We start from the raw sequence: 19413 nt of genomic DNA on the forward strand, positions 1-19413 counted from the left end.
GGCTGGTTTGTCTCCCCCCCCTTTGCTGCTCCGGTCGGCTGGTTTGTCTCCCCCCGCTTTGCTGCTCCGGTCGGCTGGTTTGTTCTCCCTCCACCCCCTTTCGCCACTCCAGCCGGCCGTTTGTTCTCTCCCTCTCCCCCGCTTTCGCCGCTCCGGCCGGGGGCAGGTTTGTTTTCCTCCTCCCCTCCCGCCCCTTGCTGCTCTGGCCGGCCGGGCATTTTTTGCTTGGGGCGGCAAAAAAGCCAGAGCCGGTCCTGCCACCAATGACTGTAATCAGCACAAAATCAACAGCTGAGACATGGCTGCTGATAGTGTAGTTCCTCAGCTCAGCGGGAGAGGAGCCGATGTGCGCTCCCCTGCACACTAAAACCCAAACCAAGGCAGTGCAGCTAGAATCCCCCCCATCACCATCAAATACTCAAATTCCTAATTCTACTCCTGGTCAATTAATTTCCCATCCAACACACATGCCCACACAGATGCCCCTTAATAAATTGTCGGCTACCCTCCACCCACCCACAACCCCTCAGGGAATTAATTACTTCCTTTGTCCACAAACCCCAACACCAACTATGGCCCCCACGCGCACATCTTCATATTCTGCTACTGCTGTGCCCATTCCTGTTGTTCCCCTTAGCCCTGGGTTTCTGCGTCTTCCCCCACTGCTCTGCTGGGGCTGCCCTGCTCCCTCATCTACCCTCAAAGAGCACTCAAGGAAGCTAAGACCATTGCAGAGAAGAAAAATGAATTCTTTACATTGGTCTTCACTGCAGAGGAGGTGGTGGAGATACCCAAATCAGAGCTCTGCTTTTTGGCTGACAAAGCTGAAGCATTGTCCCACACTGATGTGTCAGTAGAAGATGTTTTAGAACAAATTGACAAATTAAACATCAGAGGGTAGCCGTGTTAGTCTGTATCTACAAAAACAACAAGGAGTCTGGTGGCACCTTAAAGACTAACAGATTTATTTGGGCATAAGCTTTCGTGAGTAAAAACCTCACTTCTTCGGATGCATAGAGTGAAAGTTACAGATGCAGGCATTATATACTGACACATGGAGAGCAGGGAGTTACTTCGCAAGTGGAGAACCAGTGTTGACAGGGCCAATTCAATCAGGGTGGATGTAGTCCACTCCCAATAATAGATGAGGAGGTGTCAATTCCAGGAGAGGAAAAGCTGCTTCTGTAATGAGCCAGCCACTCCCAGTCCCTATTCAAGCCCAGATTAATGGTGTTAAATTTGCAAATGAATTTTAGTTCTGCTGTTTCTCTTTGAAGTCTGTTTCTGAAGTTTTTTTGTTCAATGATAGTGACTTTTAAATCTGTAATAGAATGACCAGGGAGATTGAAGTGTTCACTTACTGGCTTATGTATGTTACCATTCCTGATGTCCGATTTGTGTCCATTTATTCTTTTGCGGAGGGACTGTCCGGTTTGGCCAATGTACATGGCAGAGGGGCATTGCTGGCACATGATGGCATATATAACGTTAGTGGATGTGCAGGTGAATGAGCCCTTGATGGTGTGGCTGATGTGGCTGGGTCCTCTGATGCTGTTGCCAGAGTAGATATGGGGACAGAGTAGGCAACGAGGTTTGCTACAGGGATAGGTTCCTGGGTTGGTGTTTCTGTGGTGTGGTGTGTAGTTGCTGGTGAGTATTTGCTTCAGGTTGGGGGGTTGTCTGTAAGCGAGGACTGGCCTGCCTCCCAAGGTCTGTGAGAGTGAGGGATCATTTTCCAGGATAGGTTGTAGATCGTGGATAATGCGCTGGAGAGGTTTTAGCTGGGGGCTGTATGTGATGGCCAGTGGTGTTCTGTTATTGTCCTTGTTGGGCCTGTCCTGTAGTAGGTGATTTCTGGGTACCCGTCTTGCTCTGTCAATCTGTTTCCTCACTTCCCCAGGTGGGTATTGTAGTTTTACGAATGCTTGATAAAGATCTTGTAGGTGTTTGTCTCTGTCTGAGGGGTTGGAGCAAATTCATCATATGGACCCACGGAAAGGAGGCCCTTGAAGAATTCCACCTGGACTTCAACAATTTCCACCCCACCATCAACCTCAGCCTGGACCAGTCCACACAAGAGATCCACTTCCTGGACACTACAGTGCAAATAAGTGATGGTCACATAAACACCACCCTATACCGGACTCAGCCCCTGCTTAAGGACCTGGGTTCCTGACTGACTATTGAATTGCTGCCCCGCCCTGACCTAGGGCTGCTATAAACATTGACTCAGCCCCTGCTTAAGGGCCTGGGCTGCAATCAAACAGTCAGTCAGAAACCCAGGCCCTTAAGCAGTGGCTGAGTCAATGAGCAAGAGGTCCCAGCCTCTCTAGGCCAGGAGGAAGGGGGAGTCTGCCACCCAAGGAGCGGGTGGCAGGGGGGACGCAGGCCCTCCCACTCCACTGCATCCAGCCCGGGGCCCTAGCAGCGGCGGAAACTCGCTGCTGTCAGTGGGGATCCTGGCCGCAACACACTGACATAGGCTCTGGCAGTGCTGCAGCCAGACTGGGGTCGGCTGCCCCTGGGCTACTTCCACACTCCCCCTCGTAGGGTACCTGGGCCGTACTAGTGTCCTCGGTGCTCTCCACCAGCATCGGTTCCTCTGGGTAGGTAGCGAAGGGTACGCTCGGCTCCTCCTCGGGGTAGCTGGAACGGGGCAGGCTCGGCTCCTCCTCGGGATAGCTGTAACGGGGCAGGCTTGGCCAGTCCTCCTCAGGATACCGGGCGAGGAGTAGGCTGCTCCGGTCGGCTGGTTTGTTCTCCCTCCGCCCCCTTTCGCCGCTCCAGCCGGCCGGTTCGTTCTCTCCCCCTCCCCCCCCTCGCCGCTCCGGCCGGGGGCAGGTTTGTTTTCCTCCTCCCCTCCCCGCCCCCCTGCTCCTCTGGCTGGCCGGGTGTTTTTTGCTTGGGGTGGCAAAAAAGCCAGAGCCGGCCCTGGATATAGGGGAAGGCAAAAGGAAATAAAGAAACAACATTCTGGGCAGAGGGGAGACAGAAGACATGGAGTGAGAGAAAGGGCTGTCCCTAAATTACATAACACATTTTTTATTGATTTTTCAAGACCCACCCACCATTTGTAACACTGAAACAAACATACAAAATTAAAGACCCACCCTCCCATCCATTAATGCATTATGTAATTTACGGACAGTCCCAAAGTGGGGGATAGGAGAAAGGGGGAAGAGGGATGATACATGGGGAAAATAGCAGAGGGCTATACTCTGGATGAGGTGGGATGGAAGGTAAGAAGACAATTGTGGGAAGGGAGGAACAGGAGATAGAGAAAAAGAACATGGGAAGAGTGGTAGAAAGATAGCTCATTATTATTAGTTATTTAACAGAGGCACTGTGCTGGCTGGGTCTGTGTGCATGGCACAGCCACAGGCAGCCCCCAAAGGCGGTGGCTCCTCCCAGACAGGATGGAAAGACCCCTGTCTCGAAAAGTAACTCTGAGAGGAAATAGAAGTGTGTTTTCTGCCTCAGGGAGAGATGGAAACTATTTGTACCAGCAGCAGGATGTTCTGTATCCTATTCCAAAAATAAATACCTGTTATTAAACTGAGCTTATGCCAGTATCATTATTCAGGGACCCCATATGACTGCACTGATCTGCCAATAAGGAGACCACAGGGTGACCAAACAAATATTTATACAGGGCCATAGGCATGCATGGTGCTCTATATAGAAATAAGGCCTGACCCCTGCTGTGTCTAAGCTTAGCCTTAAAGTAGAGGGGTCTGGGGAGGGGGAGGGTGTGTGTGTGGGGAGGGTGAGGGTTGTGATGATAAGGACATGCAGTGATGTTACTTACACATCCTGATAGTTTCACTTGTTTTTATGGGGGGGGGGGGATTCAACAGCTTAAGGGGAACTAGGGTGCTTGTCGGGGGACAGTGGAAGAGTTACACGGCTGGGAGTCTGTTACTCAGGACACTCAAGGCTTTGATAGTTATCAGGAGCTGCTTCCATTTGTCTGGTTAGTGGGCACTCCATTTACAGCTTGGAGAACTGAACCAGGTTTCGGCCGATTCCTGAGACATTGTGACAGCCTGAAATAAAATACAGGGTTAAAAATGACTATTGAGAGAAAGAATGGTCTATGGTTAAGGCACTGAGCTAAGTCTTGGGAGGTCTGGGTTATATTCCTGGCTGTGCTACAGAATTCCTGTGTGACCATGAGCAAGCCACTTAATCTGTCTCAATTCTCCATCTATAAAATGGGAACAATAAAACTCTTGTTTTAGCTTGTAAACTCGCCAGTTTTCTAAGTGTACGTACAGCACCTAGCATGTTGAGGATTCTAGACACTAATGTACCATAAATAATAATTACTTACCAAAAACCTACTTTATAAATAATATTAAGTTTGCAAAAATCAAACACTCAAAAGTTAGGAAATGCCAGAATTAAGACTGGCTGCATAATTTAAATTTGGCCCCCTTGGGCACATGCATTATGGTACAGTCTTTAAATTATGTGATCACATACTATTATTTCCACAGGCAAAAATGCCTCACTCAGTGCACAGGATGGATGGTGTAGAGGCAAACACATGCAGGCAAGGAAAGAATGGTCTCATAGTTAAGATAGTTGACTGCTGCCCAGATCTGGATTTTTATCCCTGGCTAGCTGGCAGACTTCCGATATAATGTTGTGCAAATGACTTAAACTAAAATTTTTGCAGGTGGCCAATAATGGTGTGTCTCTTATTTTCTGCAAGCCTAACTTGAGATCCTGGGGCATGATTTTCAAACTCCTGAGCACTCATGACTGGAACTGATGTTAATGAAAGTAGTGGATGCTCAATCTTTTTGACAGTAAGTGTGACGTTGTGCAGTCTATATGGTTTTATAAAAACTTGATAAGAAGTCAATATAATGTAACTGGGATAGTTTTAGAGAAAATATGGTAATAAGTGAATATAACATAACTGGGATATGCTTCATGCAAAAGGTCTCTTGTAAGGTATCATTACAAAGCTTATAATCTACTGAGTATGATCATCTGATTTGTATAAATGTACCACTCTTGTATCTAAAACTAGAAATATAAAATGTAACTCTGAGGGCCTATTGTAATTATGTAAAGTGTGGGCCATTAATGATGATTTGGAATCTTGATGACTCCCATTAACCAGGACCATTGTCTGCAGATGGTTGTGTTTACCTGTTAGTCTTCCTGTATATGTGTGTGCTGGCAAGTGGGCAATGAAGTCTTGCTGTGACATGTGATCATGTCACCTGAACTGGAATCCATCTTTAACCTAGTGCTTTTCCAGTGAGGGGGGGTGGAAACCCAGAGGGACAAAGGGTTTCCGCCTTATGCAAAAGATATATAAAGGGGTGGAAGAGAACAAAGGGAGGGAGAAGCCATCATGAAGAATCCCCTAGCTATCACCTGAGCTGCAACAAGAGCTGTACCAGGGGAAAGAATTGTGCCCACGCCTGGAAGGTGTCCAGTCTGAGAAAAACTTACTGAAGCATCTCTGAGGGTGAGATTATCTGTATTTAGCTTGATTAGACATAGATTTGCGCATTTTATTTTATTTTGCTTGGTGACTTACTTTGTTCTGCCTGTTACTACTTGGAACCACTTAAATCCTACTGTCTGTATTTAATAAAATCACTTTTTATTTAGTAATTTACTCAGAGTATGTATTAATACCTGGGGGAGCAAACAACTGTGCATATCTCTCTATCAGTGTTATAGAGGGCGAACAATTTATGAGTTTGCTCTGCATAAGCTTTATGCAGGGTAAAACGGATTTATTTGGGTTTAGACCCCATTGGGAGTTGGGCATCTGAGTGCTAAAGACAAGCACACTACCGTGAGCTGTTTTCAGGTAAACTTGCAGCTTTGGGACAAGTGATTCAGACCCCGGGTCTGTGTTGAAGCAGACGGGAGTGTCTAATTCAGCAAGACAGGGTGCTGGAGTCCTGAGCTGGCAGGGAAAACAGGAGCAGAGGTAGTCTTTGCACATTAGGTGGCAGCTCCCAAGGGGGTTTCTGTGATCCAACCCGTCACAGTAAGGTTGTGTGCTCTGGAATGATCATGGATTTCTAGTCCTTGCCAAAGTTTCAATGTGTTGTCTTAGGCAAGCCTCTTTGTTTCTGTTCTCCCATGTGTAAAGTGGAGGTGATGGTATTTTCTTCTCTTACAGGGAAATTAATGTTTTTGAAACATTCCAATACTACGATGGTGAGTGCCACAGAAAAGCCCACGAGGAAATAAATAATTGTGTGTCCAGTCCAGGGTTTGGACGGTGTGCAGTAAACAAGGTCTAGGGCCACACATTGATCAGAGATCATAAAAAAAAAAGTATTGAGCAGCTGTCTCATTCCCTCAGCATCATCCATGCTGTTCACTGAATGAGACAAGGATCCTGTGGAAAAAATAGTACAGTCTGTGATGAGGTAGTTAAAGACTATCAGAATGCATATGCACAAGGGGGCCAAATTAAGGTGGCATGGACATCCTTAATTCTGGCATTTCCTAACTTTCAAGCGCTTGACTTTGCAAACTCCATAATTTACTTTGAATGTTGCTTTTAGGTTGTAAATTCTTTGTTTTTTTTAAAGGAAAAAGATAAAAATAAATCATATTATATGCAATTGTAACAGCCAACACCATCAGCACCGCAATACACACTGCTGCCTCCTGAGCTACGGTACTAGTGAACTACAGTGCATTCCAATTTAGGATGAAACGAAATGTTGAAATATCAGAATGGATGGAAATTCCAATTTTTGCTTAGCCCTGGTCAGTGGTTTTGCATGGTTTCAACCCAAACCAGGTAAAAAAGTAGCTTCAGCCCACTTTCTCACAAAATGCAAAGTGTGTGAACCCATGGGAAGCAAAAATGAAAGAGGGTTTTCATGAACCCTAACAACTGAAACCAGCATGGTTCTAACGCTTTAATCCTGATCCCTAGTTCCCTAATCTAACCACTATACCCTTGTAGTAAAGTGGTCATAGAATCATAGAAATGGAGGACTGGAAGGGACCTTGAGTAGTCATCCAGTCCAGTCCCCTGCACTGTTGCAGGGCCAAGTAAAGCTAGACCATCCCTGACAGGTGTTTCTCCTACTTTTTAAAAGCTTCCAATGATGGGGACCACATACTCCCTTGGAAGCCTGTTCCAGATCTTAACTACCCTTAGAGTTAGAAAGTTTTTCCTAATATCTAACCTAAATCTCCCTTGCTGCAGATTAAGCCAATCACATCTTGTGCTACCTTCAGTGGATATGGAGAACATTGATCACCATCCTCTTTATAACAGCCATTAACATATTGGAAGACTGTTATTAAGTTCCCCCTTAGTCTTCTTGTCTCAAGACTAAATATGCCCAGTTTGTTTCCTCACTGGTCAGGTTTTCTAAACCTTTTATCATTTTTGTTGCTCTCCTCTGTACCCTTTCCACTTTGTCCAATCTTTTCTAAAGTGTGGTGCCCGGAATTGGACACAGGACTCCGGCTGGGACCACACCAGTGCTGAGTAGAGCGGAACAATTATCTCCTGTGTCTTACATTCAACCCTCCTGTTAATACACCTCAGAATCATATTAGCCCTTTTTGCAGATGTATCCCATTGACAACTCATTCACTCACATTCAGTTTGTGAACTGCTATAACCCCCAGATCCGTTTCAGCAGTATGACCACCTACATAATTATTCCTCATTTTGTCATTGTGCACTTGATTTTTCCTTCCTAAGTGAAGTACTTTGTACTTGTCTTTGTTGGATTTTATCTTGTTGAATTCAGACCAATTGTCCAATTTGTCATAGTCATTTTGAATTTTAAACCTATCCTACAAAGTGCTTGCAGCCCCTCCCATCTTGGTGTCATCTGTAAATTTTATAAGCATATTCTCCTCTCCATTAACCAAGTCATTAATGAAAATATTGAATAGTGCTGGACATAGGACTGACCCCTGTGAGATTCCACTAGATGTGTTCTCCCAGTTGGACAAGAATCCATTGATAAGTACTGTTTGCATACATTCTTTCAACCAGTTGTGCACCCACCTTATAGTAATTTCATCTAGACCATGTTTCCCTAGTTGGCTTATGAGAATTCAGAATTGTATCAAAAGCCTTGCTAAAATCAAGGTATATCATGCCTAGTGCTTTTCCCCATCCACTAGGCCAGTAATCCTGTCAAAGAAGGAAATTAAGTTGATTTGGCATGATTTGTTCTTGAAAAATCCATGCTGACTATTCCTTATAACCCTATTATCCTTCAGGTGCTTATACCTCATGATAGGGTTAATTGGGTTGTCCAGAGTACTATGGGATGGAGCCAGGCTGTACCCCGCCTTACTTCCTATTTTAGTCAGTGATAGTTTTTCTACCCACTCTGTTTTGATGCATTCATATAAAGCAACAAGCCTGAAATCCTGTGAAAGGAATTATTTTTGTTGCACTGAGCAGTTCTTTTACAAACCCCCTCACTTTGATTTGATCCATCTGTTTGCATGTGGTGCCTTTGTGCTCACTCTAAGGTGGCAATACTGCTTCTCATCAATTACTAATCAAACAGCAAAAAATTCTTACCAGCCAGGGCCATTGACAAACGAAATTCATCATGTAAAATCTGCAAAACTTCTCGAAGCCCTTCTTCACCCTATTCAAACAGAGAAAGCAGTGAAGGTAAGAGGAATGCAGTCACCGAGCATCACAGCAAAGAGCATTTACTATGAAAGTTGGGGCTACTCCTTAGAGCAGTGCCAATTTTTAGACACTCAGACAGATGGCTTCTTAGGTTTATGGATATTTTAGTTCACAAGAAGTTAATTTAGATATTTTCACTTTTTGTGCTGTATCTGAATGAAGAAAGAAAATGGAGCTGTTTTTCACCTCAGACATTTTCCGGATGTGTGAGGTAGGGTTTTTGATTTTTGGGGGTTTTTTTTTAGTGTGCTTTCAAATAACTTCTGCTAATGCCTTTGTTTCAAAACTTTAAATTTTGCATGCACTTAGTGCTCAATAAGGTCTTGAGCACTTTACATTTTGGAAGATATAGGTTTTTCAGATAAAAGTTATGGATCCTAAAAATAGTGCAGTGTACATTTTCTTCTGTAAAAGTGGTGCCAACAACTTGAAAAGCACATTTTCATTTGAACATTTTGTCCACCTATTTTTTCTATACTATTCTATATCACCGTAACTGAAAGGTATTAGAGAAAATTATTTTTCTCTAATTTCAGTTTTACATTTCACAATACTTGGTGATGTCAATGTCTCTCTTCCATTGATGGTCATTTTCATTTTCTGTCTCATACACTAGCAAAATTACATTGAGTGAGATCTTCAGAAGCACTTTAGGGAGGCGAGGCACCCAACACACATTCCCCTTCGTTGGGAGTTGGGTGCCTACCTCCTTTAGGCAAATCTGAAAATCCCACCAGTTACTCGTATGTAGTGCCTGGGACGGGGGCGCGGAGCTCACCAACACCCTTTTCCACATCCCTTTAAGACAGTATTTACTGGCAACAGAAGCAGTGCTGCCAATTCTTGCAAGTTTATCACAGGTCTGCTATTTTTCTGAAAGCCCCAGTAGCTAGAAACACAACACTGCATCACAATCTTAGATTTCATTTAAAGGAAAAAATGTTTCCAGCCCTCATGATTGTGAAAATGTGAACCCAAAAGGTTCAAAAGCCAGAAGACAAATAAAAAGAACCAAGATTTTACTAGATTTTTTTTTTAAATCTCATGATTTAAGCCAACCTTATGATTTTTGGGGTCTACTCAATGTTTTTGAATGCTTGAGTTTGATAGTATTGTTGGAGCAGCAAAGCTGACACTGGAATAGAAATGGTAGCAGGCTTGAGCACATACAGGAAAGATAGTGCGGTTGGTCCTGCCCAAAGGACCCTTTTAAACTTCAGCACGGTAGCAGAAAACAGTGGTTTTAGAAAAGGTTTCATGACATGCTATACAATGGATACTTTACCAAAAACTTGGATTGTTTGTTAGGTAATTTTAAAAAAATGTAAGGTGACCCTGAGTAAATTAAAAAAAATTGAAGTGACTTAGGAACCTATGTCCTGTTTTCCAAAGTGACTTAAGATGAATGAGGAGACCTGTCTCTATATCACCAGTACTGCCAACCCCAGGCATTCATATACCATGAGGCAGGCCCCCCAAAATCATCTGATTGGCTTAAAAGTCAGGGTTTTTTTATAAATACATTTTAGGTTCTTTTTTTTTTCTTTTTGAGTCTTTAGATTTTACATTTTCATACCTCTCTTCATAGCCATGAGGGCTATAAATATACTTTAAAAAAAAAACCTGAAATTCTCAATAATCACAAAACTCCTCATGAAATCACAAGAGTTGGAAAAGTTATGTCACAGAGCAAGGTAACCTACCATCTGGAGAGTTGGAGTCTTTTACTCAGGGTGAACACTACTTATCTGCAACTTCTTCCTTTATCAGTAACTAGAGCTGGTGAAAATTTTTCCAGAGAAATGTCCATCAACAGAAAATGGCATTTTTGTCAAAGCAGGTATTTCTGTGCAAAATATTTGGTTTTGAGTAAATGTTTTGGGTTTCCATTGAAAAAACAAAAGCCTGAAATTTTTCAGAGAAACTTTACAATGAAAATTAAAAATATTTCATTTTTGTTTAATTTTTTCACTGGAAAAAATATCCCTACCAGCTCTGTCAGTAACCCAGTGTTTGTGCACATGAGAATGAGTGCATGTACAAACCCCATGTTTCCTCATTCACCTTGTAGGTCAGACCCCATAAAGCTGGCCTTCCGAGGAAGACACATTTTGCTCCGAGTGCCAGTGCCTTTAATACATCACTTCCTGTTCGTATTCCACCATCTAGATAAACTTCAACTCTATCTTGCACTGTGTCTACAATTTCAATCAAAGCATCAATCTGAAAAGAAACAGATACTTCCACATAGAACTCAGCCTTTGATTCTTAGAGAAAGATATAAGAAGAGAAGGGAGGGGGTACAATTATGTAAGACCGTCTGTAACTGCTTATGCTCTTTTAAACTGAAATTTAACAATGCACCTCATAATACAAAATGCCAAATATGTGTTTCTAAATTGTAGAAAAAAAAGCAGTCCTCCAGCCTACTTGCCAAATACTTTATCCCATTTTCTAGTGTCATGAACATGTTGTGATTACTTGATTTATTTGTTAGTGCTGATTAAAAAAACAAAACAAACACAAAAAAATAAAGCGAATAGTGGGACATTTTTGTTAATTGTTTTCCATTTCTGAAATACTTTTAAATTACATTTTTGGTCACATGGCATGAAGGTTCTTCCCCAAAAAGTTCAAAATGTAAAATGAAACCATTTATTAAAATTTCTTATTTTGAAAATTGAAAATAAATGATAAAAGATAAAAATATTTGTTAAAAAAAAAAGCTGAGGGAGAAAAAAGGGAATTTTTCAGCAAAAAAAGGTTAGGGTTTTACTTACCTCTCTCCACTGTGAAACCTGACCATTTATTCCCACCTATTGTTTCTATCTTTTAACCAGTTACTGATCCATGAGAGGACCCATGACTGCTTACTTTGCTTAGGAGTCTTTGGTGAGGGAGCATGTCAAAGGCTTTCCGAAAGTGTAACTACTCTATATCCACTGGATCAGCCTTGTCCACATGCTTGTTGACTCCTTCAAAGAATTCTAATAGATTGAGGAGGCATGATTTCCCTTTACAAAAGCCGTGTTGACTCTTCCCCAACATGTCGTGCTTATCTATCTGTCTGATAATTCTGTTCTTCGCTATAGTTTCAACTACTCTGCCTGTGCTGAAGTTAAGCTTACCGGCCTGTAATTGCCAGGATCACCTCTGGAGACTTTTTAAAAGATCAGCATTACATTAGATATCCTCCAGTCATCTGGTACAGAAGCTGATTTAAGGGCTAGGTTGCATACCAGAGTTAGTAGTTCTGCAATTTCTTATTTCAGTTCCTTCAGAACTCTTGGGTGAATACCATCTGGTGCGGATGACTTATTACTTTTTAATTTATCAATATTGCTCCAAAATCTCTTCTATTAACATCTCAGTCAGGGACAGTTCCTCAGATTTGTCACCGAAAAATAATGGTTTGGATATGAGAATCTCCCCCATATCCTCTGCTCTGCAGTGAAAATTGATGCAAAGAATTCAATTAGCTTCTCTGCAACAGCCTTGTCTATCTTGAGTGCTCCTTTAGCACCTCCATTGTCCAGTGGCTCCACTGATTGTTTGACAGGCTTCCTGCTTCTGGTGTACTTAAAATGTTGTTGCTGTTAGTTTTTGTGTATTTTGCAAAGTGCTCTTCAAATTCTTTTTTGGCCTGCCTAGTTGTATTTTTACACTTGACTTGCCAGAGTTTATGTTCCTTTCTATTTTCCTCAGAAGGATTTGACTTCCAGTTCTTAAAGGATGTCTTATTCTTGCTAGTCTCCTCTTTTACTCTGTTGTTTAGCCATGGTGACATTTTTTGGTCCTCTTGCTGTTTCTTTTAATTTGGGGTATACATATAGTGTGAGCCTCTATTTTGGTGTTTTAAAAAAAGTATCCATGCAGCTTGCAGGCATTTCACACTTGTGACTGTTCCTTTTAATTTCCATTTAACTAACTTCCTCTTTTTTTTTTTTGGTAGTTCCCCTTTTTGAAGTTAAATGCTACTGGGATGAGTTTCTTTGTTATTTTCTCCCTACAAAGACGTTAAATTTGATTACATTATGGTTGCTATTACCAGTGGTTCAGCTATATTCACATCTTGGATCAGATCCTATGCACCACTGACGAATAAATCAGGAATTGCTTCTCCCCTTGTGGGTTCCAGGACCAGCTGTTCCAAGAAGCAGTTATTAACTGTATCTAGAAATTTTATCTCTGCATCCCATTCTGAGGTGACATGTACCCAGTCAACAGGGGGATAGTTGAAATCCCCCATTGTTATTGGGTTTTCTGTTTATGTAGCCTCTCTAATCTCCCTGAGCAGTTCACAATCACCATCACCATCCTGGTCAGATGGTTGGTAGTATATTCCTACTGCTATACTCATTATTCAAGCATGGAATTTCTATCCATAGAAATTCTGGATGGACTGAAGGAGGGAGGGCCAATAAGAAGGGATTGAAGAAGTTTGAGCAAAAATTGATGACAAAGGCATTCCCCCCCCCCATCACCTTGGCTACTGTCTCAACCTTATCTTTAGAAGGCACTGGTCTCTTGATCTCTCAGTTTCCCTTCTTTGGCCTCCTTATATATTGTAATTATAATAGTTACAGTTACATTTCCTAGAGTAATCTTTTCAGTTGCTTATAATTTTGTCAAAGTTTGAGCCTGAAGTTTTCTAAGTTTGATATCTGCTGGTTAATTGGGGCAGCAGAAGGCATGACAGACCTTGCACTAATGGCTGGAGTCATAGCAGTGGTTGGAAGTATAGTAGAATAGAGGTTCTCATATGTTTGTTTCTTTTGGCTGTGTGCCCTTCAGAGATTCATGTCCTAGGTGCTGAATTCATAAGAGTCCCCACATGACCAGCAAGCTCCAGGACCCCTCCCCTGAGGAGGGGGCTCAGTTGCTAGGGCAGAGGGGCAGGGGCAAGGGCTTGTGGAGAAGGAGTGCATGGATCCCATTGGTTCGACTCTGGGTGAGGGTCCTTAGCGTGGGAACAGCTTCTCAGCCCCACAGTGTATTGGGGAGGCCAGGGCTGGAGGACAAGGTGAAACCATTGCCTGGCCCTTCAAAGGGCAGCCAGAGCCAGGTTCTGGGACAGCCCCCTTCCTAGCCCCCATCTCCCTGGCAGAGCACCCAGTCTTGGGTTGGCAGCAGAATTTCCCTGCCTCCCCAGCAATGCTATCACCTCCCTCCCTTCTTCCTACCCAGACCCTGCTCTCTGTCCAGGGCAACTTCCCCTTTCTGGCCTGTCTCCCTGTAGCAGATTCCCCATTTCCTATACCCAGACCCCCGTTCCCCTAGCAGAACCCTCCTCTCACATGTTCCGCCACCTCCTGCATTCAGTCTCTGCAGCAAATAGCCTCAAAGCTAGGGGTGCTCAGGCTGCCCCGGAAAAGGCTAAGTTGGTTCTCAGCCAGGCAGATGCTGTCTGGTGAGAGCTCCCGAGCAGCGCATGGCAGTGGAGGCAGCCTAATATCTGAAAGCAGCAGGACGGCAGCACAGCACTGGACATGCTGGGTAATGGGAACAGGGGAGCCTAGAGTGCAGGGATCCTGGGACCAGCCTCATCCCACCCACCCCACCCCGGAGCATGTTCAGTCCCCTGAAAACCTTGTTGTCTCTCTCCAGGGTGCTGTGCCCCACACTTTGAAAATCATGACGGTACAGGCATGAGGAGGAAGATTTAAGGTAGTAGTGAAAACCTTATCACTCATATATATATGCAATGACAAGGCAGAAAATTTTATGGATGCAGAAGTAAAATAGTAGTGTTTCCCCCCAAGTAGTGTTTCCATGGAATTCCTTGGATTATTGTGTTGTATTTTATAAAGCAAATGAGAGAAAATTCAGTAAAAATAGTAAAGTGAATAGGTCACAATAAAACACAGACGTGACAATATGCAAAAATAGCATAGATAAAAGAAACAGAAAAAAGATGGGAAGAAACATTGGGGCAGGCAAACATTCGAACACCCAGTGATTAATTTGTAGAGATGGATATCAGGGAGATTTCTGCCACATAAATTATCTTTACTCTGGGGCTTAAGGGACTATAAATTTCCATTCCATTAAGATCTAATGCTGCAAATATTTGCAGGCAGTTCCCGCTAAATTCAATGGGTTTGTGTCTCGGCAGAATTAGGTGCTCACTTCATCTTTGCTACAGTACACACAGGCACGCAAATGTATGTGCAGGTATACCACAGCTATGTATATGAATGTCGGCACACAGTTACCCATGTCGGGACACGTGCATGCCTAGGACAACAGATTGCAGCTTTCCACTTACAGTGGCAGGTCCTCCATCCAACTGCCTTCCACCATGGTTGGATACAATAATCCCCTGAACTCCATGTCTCACTGCCAGATCTGCATCTTCCTTAGTCAAAATTCCCTTGACAATGATAGGCAAGCGAGTCAGGCTCTGCAGCCAATAGATGTCATTCCAGTTTATAGAAGGGTCTATGGAGTTAGGCGGGAGGCCATACTCAGAACAACTCTCTTCCTGCAGCCATGGAGTAGAAGGAAATTTCATTACATGTTTATAATATAATATAATATAATATAATATAATATAATATAATATAATATAATATAATTAATATCCCTCAAACTCTTTCTCTACCACAGAAAACATTAATAGACTTCATAACAGTTCCATCAATTGGCTTTGTAAAGGACATGTCCCTGGAGGACAACAATTATTATGGGGAATGGATATGGAAAGAAGAGTCTCTGAGGGACGTAGGCTGAGATGTCAAAGCCAAGGTATTGGAGAGCAGGAGTGCAAACGAGGACATTGCAGAGCAGAAACGGGAGGGGATATGCCCTTGATACAGCAGTTGTCAAAATGATTTTTTTTCTGCAAACAAGGCCATTGGGCTTCTTTAGATAGCAGCATAAACTGTCTGGTGTGATGGAGGCCAAGGCAGGTCTCCTTTCCATTCACTGTATTTCAAAACAAGATGAGAAAGCAGCAGATACAAAAGGGAAGGCTACCCATAGCCATACAGCTCTGATTTATGCAACCTGCCTATTTGCTACATATCATCCATCCTGCCATTAACCTTAAAGGTACTTTCAGTTACACTGGTTTAGACAGAGAGTAAGTGCATGGACTATAATGCATACTCAGGAATTACGCTGTGCAGAAACAATTGGGGCCCAAATCAGGCCCAGATCCACAGAACATTTTTCACTCATTCTGTACCTTGTCTCATTCAGTGTGTGCCACCCAGACCCACAGAAAGAGTAGCCCGTAAATGAAGATGGTATCACAATACATTTACATAAGCAACCATCACTTTGGCATTTCCTGATTTATGAGTGCTTTTAGTGACATTTTTTTGATGGAATTACTAGTTTATTTAAAAAGAAACAATGGGGGTGGGGGGAGAGAAAGAAATTGGATGTGGCTAGCCCACCATAGATTGCTCTGTCCATTCAAGACGCACACTCAAGGAGGCAAGGACTCCTGCCGAATCGTGCCTCACTCAGTGCTCATATTGTGCTTTGAATGAGGCACTCTTTTGAATCCCTGGCTTAACATAAGAACGGCCATACTGCATCAGACCAAAGGTCCATCTAGCCCAGTATCCTGTCTTCTGACAGTGGCCTATACCAGGTGCACCAGAGGGAATGAACAGAACAGGTAATCATCAAGTGATCCATCCCCTGTTGCCCATTCCCAGCTTCTTGCAAATAGAGGCTAGGGACACCATCCCTGCCCATCCTGGCTAATAGCCATTGATGGACCTATCCTCCATGAACTTATCTAGTTCTTTTTTTAACCCTGATATAGTCTTGGCCTTCCCAACATCCTCTGGCAAGGAGTTCCACAGGTTGACTGTGTATTTTGTGAAAAAATACTTCCTTTTGTTTGTTTAAAATCTGCTGCCTATTCATTTCATTTGGTGACCCCTAGTTCTTGTGTTATGAGAAGGAGTAAATAACACTTCCTTATTTACTTTCTCCACACTACTCATGATTTTATAGATCGCTATCATATCCCCCCTTAGTCATCTTTTTTCCAAGCTGAAAAGTCCCAATCTTGTTAATCTCTCCTCATATGGCAGACGCTCCATACCACTAATCATTTTTGTTGCCCTTTTCTGAACCTTTTCCAGTTCCAATATATCTTCTTTGAGATGGGGCGACCACATCTGCACACAGTATTCAAGATGTGGGCGTACCATGGATTTATATAGAGGCAATATGATATTTTCTGTCTTATTAGTTATCCCTTTCTTAATGATTCCCAACATTCTGTTAGCTTTTTTGACTGCTGCTGCACATTGAGTGGATGTTCTCAGAGAACTATCCACAATGACTCCAAGATCTCTTTCTTGAATGGTAACAGCTAATTTAGACCCCATCATTTTATACGTATAGTTGGGATTATGTTTTCCAATGTGCATTACTTTGTATTTATCAACATTGAATTTCATCTGCCATTTTGTTGCCCAATCAACCAGTTTTGAGAGATCCTTTTGTAGTTCTTTGCAGTCTGCCTGGGACTTAACTATCTTGAGTAGTTTTGTATCATCTGCACATTTTGCCACCTCACTGTTTACCCCTTTTTCCATATCATTTATGAATATGTTGAATAGGACTGGTCCCAGTACAGACTCCTGGGGGACACCACTATTTCCTTTTCTTCATTCTGAAAACTGACTATTTATTCCTACCCTTTGTTTCCTATCTTTTAACCAGTTACCAATCCATGAGAGGACCTTCCCTCTTATCCCATGACTGCTTGCTCATGCAGAGTCTGAAAAAGTGAATGGAATTAAGCCAAGTTACTTAGAAGCATAGGCGCTGACTCTGAAGGTGCTTCAGCACTGGAGCACCCATGAAAAAAAATAGTGGGTGCTCAGCACCTACTGATAGCCCCGTGGATCAGTGCCTCTTCCTCCCTCCCAGCGCCTCCCACCCGCCACAGATCAGCTAGAAGAGGCGGGAAGAGGCGGGGCAGGGGTGGGAGCCTGGAAGAAGGGATGGAGTGGGGGCGGGGCCTGTGGCGGAGCAGGGGTCGAGCACCCCCCGGCAACCTGGTAAGTTGGTGCCTATGCTTTGAAGCCCTGCCTCTGTCAATATACACGAGCACCCTGAATTAGAAAAGGGAGACCAACTCTCATCTGTTGTAAATCAATGTAGCTCAATTAAAGCAAATGGAGTGGCACAGATTTACAGCGGGCCGATAACCTGGCCCGGTGTTTCAAAATGTTTTAGTAAAATCTCCACACACACAATTTTGTTAGATCTGCACATGCAGATCTGCCAATAGAAAACAGGGGGACCACTATTAAAATATTCTTGTGCATGTACAGAGTATGATTTTAAACATTTGGTCAAATCAAAACAGATTTTCATCCAACCATTTGAAAGTAAAATGTCTGACCAGGGGACTATGTGCCTATCAGTTGTCAATTCTTTCCTGCAAAGGCACTTGAGCTGTTGAACAAAGTGACTTCAGGGGCATTACACAGATTTAGAGCTCACCTCCCATTCAGTTGTGATGGCTGTAACCGTCAGTGGCACTCTGAGAGTGAGGCCAGGCTTTAGAGCAACCCAAGCTCCATCAGAATTTAGAGCAGGCACAGATGAATGAAAGGCGGTGAGCACTGGCTGGTACAGCTGAGATCTTAGGGTTTGTCTATACACAAAAATTGTACCACTTTAACTATACTGGTACAGTTAAAGCAGTATGACACCCTCCCCCACCAAGCACACACCACTGCCACCAGCATGGGTGCAGTTATATTGGTATAAAGGTGCATCTACCAATATAGCTATTCCCATATGGAAAGGGAAATAACTATACTGGTATGAGTCACCATTATGCTGGTGTAAGCAGAGTCAAGATAAGCTCTACCCTGACATCTGGTGGTGAATTATGGCGAGGGTGGAAAAGAACTTCAGGGGCTGATCTTGTTTGCATAGGCACACCCACCCGCCTAGCCTGGGACAACAACAACTGAAAGTGGTTACTTTGGCTGGTGTGGAATCCCCAGTTTCTCTGTTATTGGGGCAGGAAGAATAAAGTGTTGTTACCCTGATTCTGTGAATCAAGGCCAGTGGAACTGTTGTATGACAGAGGGACTCACCAGTAACTAAGTAGCACTCGCTAGACAAGGGGCATGGGTTACAAAACCCAGTGAATTGAGAGAGGTTGGGGATAGGTATGTGTACCTGATGGTATGGGCCCCTTTTGAGGGCCTGGAGCACCAATTGCACTACCTCCTCTCTCCACTGTTGAATAGTAGAGCGAAGTTTGCTTCCATTAGGAGTCTAGCTAGAAGTTGCTGAACTGAATTCACTTTGGGCCAATGGTGCACCAGCACTGGGGCTCCCCTACTACAAGCTGAAATCACTAAAAGAGCTAAAATTGCTGAGCTGAGACCACTGAGTGCTGTGTTAACCAATGGGGGAGCCTGAAGATACATTGCTAAGCAGCTGGCCGAGCCGAGCAGTTTGTGGGACAGTTGGAGCGGCCCATAGAACAGTGAGCGGAGCTGAGCCATTTGCGGGGCAGCTGGAGCAGTTCATGGGACGGCTGGTGGAGTGGAACGGCTGGCAGAGCTGAGCAGTTTGTGGGACGGTTGGATCGGTCCACGGAATGGGGAGCAGAGCGGATCAGTTTGCGGGGACGGCTGGAGGAGTGGAGTGGCGCGGCACGGCTGGTAGAGCAGAGCCATTCGTGGTAAAGGCTGCAGCAGAACTCCACGGAGAGGTGGGGCAGTCGGCCTCGGACCACGTAAGGTGCC

General features: G+C 43.7%; 1 protein-coding gene across 2 annotated transcripts in view; it reads right to left on the reverse strand.

Annotated features, from left to right (window-relative positions):
- Positions 1-2896: 2896 nt before the first annotated feature.
- HAO2 (hydroxyacid oxidase 2) overlaps positions 2897-19413 on the reverse strand; it is a 30372-nt gene continuing 13855 nt past the window's right edge. For both annotated transcript variants that reach the window (XM_024217753.2, XM_024217754.2), the window contains exons 5-8: positions 14937-15152; positions 10733-10891; positions 8552-8621; positions 2897-4046 (exon numbers count right to left, since the gene is read on the reverse strand). In XM_024217753.2, coding sequence (XP_024073521.1) covers positions 3991-4046; positions 8552-8621; positions 10733-10891; positions 14937-15152 — 501 coding nt within the window. In that variant the 3' untranslated portion in view covers positions 2897-3990. The remainder of the gene's footprint in view (positions 4047-8551; positions 8622-10732; positions 10892-14936; positions 15153-19413) is intronic.

The sequence above is a fragment of the Terrapene carolina genome, unplaced genomic scaffold (genome assembly GCF_002925995.2).
Source record: "Terrapene carolina triunguis isolate 2854851 unplaced genomic scaffold, T_m_triunguis-2.0 Scaffold242, whole genome shotgun sequence".
In the NCBI taxonomy this organism is placed as follows: Eukaryota; Metazoa; Chordata; order Testudines; family Emydidae; genus Terrapene; species Terrapene triunguis.